Here is an 11495-nt window from a genome sequence, read left to right as displayed (position 1 = left end):
CATATAACTCTCCTGTAGTTAATAAATAATTTTCAACTTTATATAGGGATGTTTTTGACATTTTAAGTGACTTCGTTATGGATTACAAATTCTGTTATTTTGACACTTTATTCAAATCATGAGGGGATTATGTATTTTGAAACCATAAAAGGGTTATGTACAAAAATATTAAATCACAGAGGGGTAAAGTGTAATTTACCCTTTAAGAAAAGAAGCATTTTTTACAATAAGGAGTTCAAGGGAAAGCATGCTTGCAAGGTGGAAAGCTTGTCAATCTTCAAGTCTAGCCATCTGTGCATGTAACGGAGAGAGGCAAAATTTTGAAGAGGCAGATTTAGGCTATTCATAAATCAAGCTTCTACAAGGCATACGATGATCCATGAAAGATTAAGATATATAAAAGAAAAAAAATATATACCACAATGCCTAATAGCAAAATCATGTAATATACCACAGTGCCTAATGAAATTCCCAGTTTGAGAATGAAGGTGGAATTGATCGGTGGAATTGAGAGTCTTTCAGAAATATCTACATAGTCACTGAAGGTCTATGGAGTAAAGTGTATTTGACCAACACAATAATCTCAATACATCCTGAAAGGTTCTCTTTTATAGCTCTCTGTTCGGGATTAATCCTATCATTTGGAAATGTCAATTATAACAATTTTAGCAATTAGGCTAACACAATAATGTGTGGTTTGTTTCAATGTTCACATAATCCATCAACAACTCCAGGAATTCATGCTTCTCTAATCATTATTTTGTTACAAGAAAAGTGAAACGAGACGACGCAATAGCATGTTTGGACTTGGAGCCTACTCTAATCCCCCGGTTTAATTCCAGGAAGTGGGTGAGGAAGATCAAAGTGAATTTCTTGGAACTATTTCTCTATGGGAATTCATTTTCAATTTTCTCAATGAATCCTTTGAACCAAACAGGGCCTGAATTGTAGCATTAAATCCTTCGCCAGTATTGTTCCATAGTCCATATAATATCACTTCTTGATAGTGCCAATGGCAGAGTTACATGTTGCAATAGCATCTTATGCAATCCAAAAATTATCATCATAATCTGAACGAAGACTTACGATGAACGATGATGAGTGGTCAACAGGGTCTCCGGAGTCAACATGTATGAGCACTTCACAAAAAGTTCTGTCAACTTTGGAATTCAAGCGCGACGAAGAAAAAGGTGAGGAAAAGCAAAGTGAATTTCTTTGAAGGAACACTTCAAAGCATAGTTATTAAACTCGGTTCGAAGAGTAGACCGGCGAAGGAGATGAGTTAACGGGTCATTGGTTTAACCGGTGGGTGAATGGTTCAACCGGTGAGTGAGTGGTTTAACCGGTGGGTCACTAAATATATTTAAATATTATATCTTATAAATTTTGATATATGATATATGATATAAATTGTAATAAATAATGTCATAACAAATATTCATTTAATTTAATTTGCTATAGAATATTTAATTTATATAAGAATCAATAAAAACATAAATTTAATTAGTAATCCACCAAATTTCAAGTGTAAAATTTTATATGTTTACTGTAATTATCTAGGTTATTTATGAATTTTAAGTGCAAAAAATTATTAAAAACAATATTTGTCTTTAAAATAAATTATGTAATATGTTATTTTTTAAATCTATTTTATAATTTATAGAATATAGGGGTCATAAATTTTGTTAAAAGACTCCAAATAAATTTGTTTGGGAGAATTTAAAAAAATAAAGATAAAATTAACAAAACGTTCATATAGCATAAGAATGACCATTAATCAGTGACAAAGTGGCCTGGTGGTGAGTGTTTCATAAACAAGACCAAAGGTCTTGGGTTCGATTCCAAGCAAAGGCTTGGAAAGACCTTTTCTCCTCAAAACCGGTTTGTCCACATAACCGGCCGGGTTTTCGGTTTAATCCGGTTGTCGGGCCGTTGAAAAGTCAACGGTTCACTTGCAGAAACAATCTAATTAAAGAATCGGCCAAATTTAATGGCCGGTTCACTGGGTTGATCGGTCGAACCGCCGGACCGGGCCGGATTTAATAACTATGCTTCAAAGAACGGTCCCTTAGACTACTTCTAGGGGAATTCATTTGCCTTTCCTCCTAAATTGAAGGAAGACTTGCCGTCAATGAGAACGGTCTCTGGACTTGCTGTACATGAAGGAAGACTTCACAAAAAGTTTTAGTGCTAAGAGGCCTAAGAAGTTTCCCGAAAATAATCTATGCAAGTTCGAGAACAGAAATTGCTTTCAACTTTATTTGTTCATTGCCATAAAAACCACAGTGATTTCTGTGTTCAAAGCATCCATCATAATGCAGTTTTGTCTACACAAAAGTCTTGGTTCAGTTGGGCTTTTACATCTTATTTTTAGTTGTTAAACTTTAATTTATTTATTTTGAGAGCAGAGAGTATTTGGTCTAGAGGTTCCAATAAAACTGCTTAATTGTTTGTTGCTGGAAAATATTACTTGAAGAAAAATGTGACAACGTCAAACTTCTATTGTACCTCAAAAAAGTAATAATATATGATAGGTTCGATAGGATTTTCATGTTTCAAAAAGTGTAATAGTGCTTTAGATGTGGCAGAGTAAGGACACATATTTGGCTATAGGACAGAGTATTTTAACAGGTTTGATCAATATGCTAAATCATAAAATTAGCAAGAGATTATATGTAACAATGGCAAAAAATTGTGCTAAAGACAAACCAATCTCCTATGAGGATTACATTTAATTTTTTAAAAATTGCTCAACAACACTATACCAACGACTTCAATTTTTGCATCTAATTTATTATCAATTTCTTTTATCTGTTAATCATCAGAAATAGTAATATTTGCCTAGCATAACTTTTTATACTATACTTTTGTACTCAATATATTGACACGTGTGAAGCAAAGGTACTATTTTTATTATTAGTTACAAGAAAGGCAACGATACCTTGATTTAGTGGTAAAAACAATTAAAGTGAAGGACCATAAGAAAAAAAAAAGAGGTTTTGGATTCAAATGTTTCTAAATGAAAGTTTGCTCTTGATTTTATGTTATTACTTGTCCCACCATTTGGGATCAGTTTGTCAAGTTGCTGAATTATAATATGTTTTTCTTGATGCAACCATTTGATTAGTTGTAACATTAAAGGAAAAAGAAAAAAAAGAAAGAATGCTTTCCTAAATGCTTTGGTAAGTATCGGTTAGGTGTGTTGTGTTACTACATATAAAAAAATTTTAAACACAATTAAAAAAATGTAACCAAATGCTTTCCTAAACATGTCGGTGTAAACAAAATTTTGCCTACGTCTGAGAAGAATAAATTGAAACGAGAAATAAGAACTTTGTTTAGTAGTTATACAAAGACAATTTTTACTGCCCCAAAAAGAAATTAACAACAAAACACTCGAAAATTACAGGTTGTTCCAAATTAATAGGAGATTTTGTTTAAGTAAATTTGCTAATTCATAATTTGAGCTGCTTCTATTTGTATAATTTCCACAAATCTCAGCAACGTTATTAACCACGAACTCCATTATTCTAATCTGAATAATGTCGTCAAAAGAATTGTAATCAGCATCACAATTACATCACTTAATCTGAAAACAGAAATCAAATTAACAAACATTATCCATAATATTACTGAGACTGCTATATATAATGCGACTCCTCACCCATCATATAGCAATCATTAGCCATGGAGAAATTTCACAACCTTTTCCCACTTGGACTACTTGTGTTGCTATGCTTTCTTTCAGCTTCCTTCGCCATGTTCCCGACCAATATTACCACTGATCAGTCATCTCTTCTTGCCTTCAGAGCTCACATTTCGGTTGACCCTCTACAAATCTTGGCCAAAAACTGGTCTGTCAGCTCTTCGGTCTGCGATTGGATTGGAGTCTCTTGTGGCTCTCGGCATCGTAGAGTGACTGCCTTGGACATTTCAAATATGAATCTTTCCGGCACCTTACCTCCACAACTGGGAAATCTATCATTTCTCGTCTCTCTTAACATGAGTATGAACAATTTCCATGGAGAGATGCCGCATGAAATTGCTCGTTTGCGCCGATTGAAAGTACTTATTTTGGCCATCAACAATCTCAAAGGAGAGTTACCCTGGTGGATTGGTTCATTTCATCAGCTTCGTCACTTGAATCTTAGAAACAATAGTTTCACTGGTCTAATCCCTTCTTCCATCTCGAACATGTCAAACCTACAGTATATAGTTCTTTCTAACAACCATCTGCTAGGAGACATTCCCACAGGGATTTTCAATATTTCCTCGCTTCAATTCATTGACCTTAGAAATAATGGCCTGTCTGGAGTTCTTCCAAGTGACATGTGTTACCATCTTCCTGGACTGAGTATCCTTTCCCTATCATTTAACAAGTTATATGGTGAATTACCATCAAGTAATTTAGCTCAATGTTCAGAACTTCGGGTGCTGTCTTTGTCTTACAACGAATTTGGAGGTTCCATACCAAAAGAAATTGGAGCACTGAAGAAGCTTGAGGAGCTATACTTGGGTTACAACTATTTAGAAGGTAAGACCCTTGTTAATTTGTAGTTAATTTGTGCAGATCCAGATCCAGAAGTTGGTTTGCTCTAAAAAAAAAATATAGCACTTGTCTTGTACAATTTTTTTCCGAATTCCAACTGAAACGGCAAAAGATACATGAAAAATTTTAGAGCTAAAGATTGTTTCTGGTGGATTGGTTCATTTCCTCAACTTCATCTCTTGTCTCTCAGTAACAATAGTTTCACATCTTCCATCTCTAACATGTCAAAGCTAGAGGAGATAAGTCTTTCGTACAACTATCTGGCAGGAAACATTCCTATAGGGATTTTCAACATTTCCTCGCTGCAAATCATTGACCTTACAAATAATGGCCTGTTCGGAGTTCTTCCAAGTGATATGTGTTACCATCTTCCTGGACTGAGTTTTGTTGGCCTATCAAATAACAAGTTAAATGGTCAATTACCATCAAGTAATTTAGCTCAATGTTCAGAACTTCGGGTGCTGTCTTTGTCTTACAACGAATTTGGAGGTTCCATACCAAAAGAAATTGGAGCACTGAAGAAGCTTGAGGAGCTGTACTTGGGTCACAACTATTTAGAAGGTAAGACCCTTGCTAATTAATTCTTTCACCATATATGGACAAAGCCAAATAGCACATGTCTTGCACAATTTTTACTCTATCTTTCCAGATTCCAACTCAAACGGCAAAAGATAAAAGAAAAATTTAGAGCTGAAGATTGTTTTCTGCTGAATGAATTCTCAAAATGCTGCCTCAAGGAAAGAATTGTTACCAAAGATTTTCAGAATTTTGGTTCCTTTACAGCTAGGAAGACAAGGGATATATGCAGTAGATAAGAATATGGTCCTGATAGACAAGTTAATGGCGAAAACATATTCATATTTTCTTAGGGCTCTACATAATAGCAAAAAAAAAAAAAAAAATTTGAAAAAAAAATTAATTTTGACATGCATTTAATTTAAAATATCTTTTTGATTCCGAAACGAGCCAATTTCAAAATGTTGAGGGGTGCCGGGATGTGGCCAATTTCTAGCTTTTGGCCCATTAATTTTTTCATTTACTTTTCTTCAGAACATCCATCAAAGATCTCAACTTGTTGATATTTATTCCATTTCATTTTTGCAGGTCAAATTCCAAAAGAGATTAGTAATTCAACTATGATTAAATGGCAACATTTTGGACACAACAACTTAACAGGTACCACAATTTTCTCAATGACAGAAATTAGACACTTATATGGTTTAATATATGTGCTCAATATTATTTTGGCAGGTGTCATACCAAGAGAGATTGGTAACTGGTACTTTCTCCAACAACTCAACTTACAATTCAATAGCTTAACTGGTTCCATACCAATGGAGATCTTCAACCTCTCAAAGTTGAGCGCGATGTCACTTTTACAAAATCAACTATCAGGCAATCTTCCATCAACATTCGGTTATAGGCTTCCCAGTTTAGAATACCTTGATCTCGGCATTAATCACCTTTCTGGAGCATTACCTAGTTCAATCTCAAATTCTTCTAATCTCCGTCGCATAGAATTGGGTGATAACAAGTTCACGGGTCCAATTCCCACTTCCGTGGGAGACCTGAGGTTACTTGAACTGCTGGAGCTAAGTGTCAACCTTTTAGGGAGCGACTCCTCATCTCCAGAGTTGAGCTTCATCACTTCACTGACAAAATGCAAATATTTGTCAATATTGGTCTTGGGTGGCAATCCATTGAATGGGATCATTCCAAACTCGGTCAGTAATCTTTCAACTTCCCTTGAACAACTAAATGCAACGAATTGTAAAATAAAGGGTAGCATTCCTGATGGAATAGGAAACTTGACAAGTTTGATCCTATTAGATCTATCAAACAATGACTTAACTGGGTCTTTGCCAGCTACAATAAAAGATTTGCAAAAGCTTCAATACATGGATCTCAGTATGAACAAACTAATTAGCAGAGTTCCCCTGCATTTTCTTTGTGCTCTCCACAACTTGGATACAATGAACCTTGGACAAAATCAATTTATGGCCTCAATTCCAAAGTGCTTCGGAAATCTTACTTCCCTAAGGCATCTTGACCTAAGTTACAACAAACTACATTCTGCTCCACCAGAGGAAATATGGAACCTAAAAGATCTCTTGATGCTTGACCTCTCCTCAAATCTGCTGAGTGGATCTTTGCCGTATGTTGTTACGAATATGAAGATGGCAAATTGGGTAGATTTCTCAACCAATCAGTTCTCAGGTGGCATTCCTGACTCAATTGGAGATATGCAGAACCTGCAAAATCTTTCTTTAGCACACAACAGATTGCAAGGATCAATCCCACAATCGATTGGTAAGGTGTTCAGCTTGGAATCATTGGATCTATCACATAACTTTCTCTCCGGATCAATTCCAATGTCGATGGAGAACCTTCGGTATCTTATATATATCAATCTCTCTTTTAACAATTTGAGTGGTGAAATTCCATCCAAAGGGCCATTTAAAAACTGCACTGCCGAATCCTTCACTTCAAATCAAGCCCTCTGTGGAGCTCGAAGGTTGCTTGTGCCTCCATGCCCAATTATTTCAGCTCACAGATCAAGAACAAAAAGAGTGCATCGAACCATTTTTATTTCACTCGGGGTAATAATAGCAGTGGGAGCCTTGTCCTTTGGATTTGTTTACCTGAGATATCGAAAGAAAGATGAATTTTCCAGTGGAGCAGATTTATCCTTAGTTGCAATGCCAGAAAGAATTTCATATTTTGAACTACTACAAGCAACTAATGGGTACAATGAAAGCAATTTGTTGGGTGCTGGAAGCTTTGGATCTGTTTATAGAGGTACTCTTGATAATGGAAGGGCTGTGGCTGTTAAAGTGTTCAATTTACAAGTCGATGGAGCATTCAAGAGTTTTGATGTAGAATGTGAGGTGTTGCGCAATCTTCGCCATCGAAACCTCACAAGAGTCATTAGTAGCTGCTCTACCCCTGAATTTAAGGCATTAGTGCTTGAGTTCATGCCGAATGGGAGTCTTGAGAAGTGGTTGTATTCGCACAACTATTTTCTGGATCTGATGCAGAGATTGGACATATTGATTGATGTGGCATGTGCATTGCAATATCTCCACTGTGAGTATTCAACTCCAGTAATTCACTGTGATTTGAAACCAAGTAATGTGCTGCTGGATCAAGACATGGTTGCCCTTCTAAGTGATTTTGGCCTTACAAAGTTGTTGGGCGAGGAGAACAGCATAACATACACCGAAACACTAGCCACACTTGGCTATCTCGCACCAGGTGAAGAATTTTCTCGTATAACTAAAGTACTATTTCCTCAGTTGTTTGCTGTTGCAAATTCCAAACTAAAAATATACAATCAATTTAAGAAGATATGATGAATTTATATGTGTTTTGCAGAGTATGGGTTGGAAGGATTGGTATCAGCAAAATGCGACATCTACAGTTTTGGAATTATGATGATGGAAGTCTTCACAAGAACAAATCCCAACAGTGAAATGTTTGGTGAAAAATTGAGCCTGAAGAGCTGGGTGGCTAATTCAATACCTGATGGATTAGCTAATGTCATCGATGCTAATTTGCTAAAGGAAAGTGATGAATACTTTGTTGAAAAGCTAAGCTGCATAGCCTCAATCATGAAAGTGGCTCTAGGCTGCACGATGGAGCCTCCAAGAGAGAGAAGCAGCATACAAGATGTTCTTGTTGCGCTGAAAAAGATCAAGCTTCAGTACATGAGTCCTCTTTGTTCAGGGACATAATGGTGCATGCATTTTCTCTAAGCAAGATTGCAACCTTCTTGATTGTCTCAGTTATAAATTTGCAGGGCGGAGAAAAATCTCAACACGATTAGGCCAAGTAAGAATAGCATTTAACCAGTAGACTAGGCAATTATGCCCTATATAATAATAGATTTGTTTAACTGGTGCCTATGGACACTCGTTAAGATGTATTTCGGGTATTATATTTAAAAATATATAAGATTAATTAAAAAAAGTGTATAAATGCAAGGAGATTAATTAGAGAAAGTGTATAAATACAAGAGAAAGTAGTAATTATTAGTGTGTGTATATACATAGTAAGTTGGATGAAATGTAAGTGTCTTAACGAGTGCCCATAGGACATCTGTTAAAAAAATCCTATAATAATTGTTTTCTTATTTCTTTTCTTTGCATCTGATTGATCGGCCTTAATTTGTAATAATAAAGTTATCTCACAATATTCACCAATCCCATTATGGGTACCTAAGGACTTGTAATCCTTTTCATAGTGAGTCATTACTGAATCCATGTCATGCACAATAAAACTACTTTTGAGCCATAGATGGAAAAAGAAATAATAAATAGTGTGTCAAAAAAGTTGCAATTAGTAGGTAAAGGGATAGGTTGCAATTAGGGCCATTCCTTTTTCCAAATTTTGAAACATTTAAATGACCAAGTTTGGGTCAAAAATATAACTCATTTTCATGTTTGGCTCAAAAGGGTAAACTAAGGTTGCAAACGAATCGAGTCACTTGTGATCGGAGTCTAAGTTCGACTCGAGCTCGGTCAACATCGAGGTCGAGTTGATCAAGTCGAATTCAAACTCAAACTCGAGTTCAAAAATATTAAACTTGTTAACTCACCAGCGGCTCGAACTCGATTATATATATTTTTTATTTTTTATTTTAATAATAAAATTACGTATATATCCCTAATATTTTATTATTTGTTAAAAAAATTATTATTTTATTTATTTTTTAAAAAATAAAATAATTATTTTTTTATTTTTTTAAACTCTAGCTCGAGCTTTATATTTTGAGGTCGTCGAGCTCGAGCTCGAGTTCAAATTTCATAAACTTAGGTTGAGGCTCGACTCAATTGAATCAAAACTCGATTCGATTCGACTCATTTACACCCTTAGAATAAACTATGAATATTTTGATATCACGTATCTATATTTCCCACGACCTTTTAGGCTTTGTTTAGGACTATAGTACTTTTGGTAAAAAGTATTTTTAGGTACTAAAAGTACTTTTAAAGTGTTTGGAAAATATCATCTCATAAAATTAGGAATAGAGCTTTTGGTGTTCAAAACACTTTTAGTAAAAACTCAAATTTGGTGCTTTTAGAGTAATTTTGTGATTTAAAAAATAAAACATCAAATTTAATCATCTTATCCTATATTATGAACCAAATAAAGAGATAAACACTTTTAAAAATTTTCAAATTACACATTATCTAATACAATAAGTACTTATTGAATTATGTCTCCAACAATATGTTTAAAAGCACTTAAGCAGTTGATAAATACTTTTATTAAAGCTCCAATACGAAAGTACTTTTCAATAAACTACAGTAACCCCAAACGGGCCTTTAATATCACTTATTGTGATAGAGGTTTACATTATTACAGCACTCAAAACATAAGAGGTGCTACGCAAAATTGTCAGAAACCTAAAGGGAGGTTTATAAAATTATCCCAACTACAAATTTTGCAACTTGGATTATGCACTATAACAGAAGTTGAAAATGTGCCAGATACAATATCATAGATTATATTACCACTTAATTAAGAGAATCTTCTTTAGAAGAAAAAAAATACAAACGGAGCAATTAGCCTCTTTTAGCATCTTGGATGACTTTATGATGTTTCCTAAGCCACAAAAAGGCCCTCCACAATCATCGATATGGTGACGCACCTGTTGCGGAAGCTCTACCATATTAAGGTATAACGAGTAAACTATTGTACCTAAAATTGCAAAATGGTAATTCCCAGGAAATATTTGGTGAGGCACACTGGCCTGCTTAAGTACCAATTTCCTAGACATAATCACCTATATATATGCAATTAATTGCACAATAACTCACTACAAATATACCTACAAATATAGCTACTAAATAGACAATAAATAGAACACCAGAATTTAACGAGGTTCGGCTAATTTGCCTACGTCCTCGGACACTACCGACAATTTAATATTTCACTAGAAGAAATATTACAAAGATAGAGAAGAAAGCAAGTTATTAGCTCTTGCTTGGTGTGATTTAATATGGGTTGTTTGAGGGCTATTTATAGCCTCAAACATCCTCTCAAATGCTAGGCTTACCGATGTGGGATTTAGAAACTTAGGCCAAAGTTTTCAAAGTCCACAATTTTGGCTTGGAGAAGTCATAAATTGCAGCTTTGAATTCAACAAATCTCCACCTTGGCATAATTTCTAATTCCACTAAAAAATACAAATCTTCTCCCAACAATATTCGGTGGTGTCTTCAAATGCGTTGTTAAGCGCCAATCTTCAAGTTGTGCACAACATTTATCAAATTCAAACAATGTTGGAATTTGATAGTTGTCACAACCTTCGTAAGCATATCAGCAGGATTTTCCTTGGTCTGAATCTTTTGAAGTAGTATCGTACTATCTTCCAAAATTTTCCTCACAAAATGATACCGTACATCAATATGCTTCGTCCTTGCATGATAAACCTGGTTCTTTGCTAAATGAATAGCACTTTGACTATCACAATGAACTTTGATAGACTTTTGTCCGATTCCCAATTCATCAAGCAATCCATGAAGCCAAATTGCTTCCTTAACAGCATCCGTAACTGCCATATACTCTGCCTCTGTAGTAGACAAAGCAACCGTTGACTGTAAGGTAGACCTCCAACTGACTGGTGCCTTAGCAAGTGTAAACACATACCCAGTCGTTGATCGACGTTTATCTTGATCACCTGCGTAGTCGGAATCACAATATCCAACTGTGTCTTGACCAATCTTCTCATCCTGCTCAAATACTAATCCAACATCTACGGTATTCAAAATGTACCGTAAAATCCATTTCACAGCTTGCCAATGCTCCTTTCCAGGATCATGCATGTACCTGCTCACAACTCCAACTGCTTGTGAAATGTCGGGTCTTGTACACACCATAGCATACATCAAACTACCCACAACATTTGCATATGGTACATTTGCCATGTATTCTCGTTCTG

At 35.2% G+C, this 11495-nt stretch overlaps 1 protein-coding gene across 1 annotated transcript; it reads left to right on the top strand.

Moving 5' to 3' along the window:
* Positions 1–1087: 1087 nt before the first annotated feature.
* LOC113783232 (probable LRR receptor-like serine/threonine-protein kinase At3g47570) lies at positions 1088–7717 on the top strand. Its single transcript, XM_027329307.1, has 6 exons — positions 1088–1190; positions 3749–4534; positions 4817–5110; positions 5654–5725; positions 5801–7653; positions 7700–7717. The coding sequence occupies exons 1-6, from the start codon at positions 1088–1090 to the stop codon at positions 7715–7717; spliced, it is 3126 nt and encodes a 1041-aa protein (XP_027185108.1).
* Positions 7718–11495: the final 3778 nt, after the last annotated feature.

This window comes from Coffea eugenioides, chromosome 9, assembly GCF_003713205.1.
Source record: "Coffea eugenioides isolate CCC68of chromosome 9, Ceug_1.0, whole genome shotgun sequence".
NCBI lineage: Eukaryota > Viridiplantae > Streptophyta > Magnoliopsida > Gentianales > Rubiaceae > Coffea > Coffea eugenioides.
This window is presented reverse-complemented; position numbering and strand designations above follow the sequence as displayed.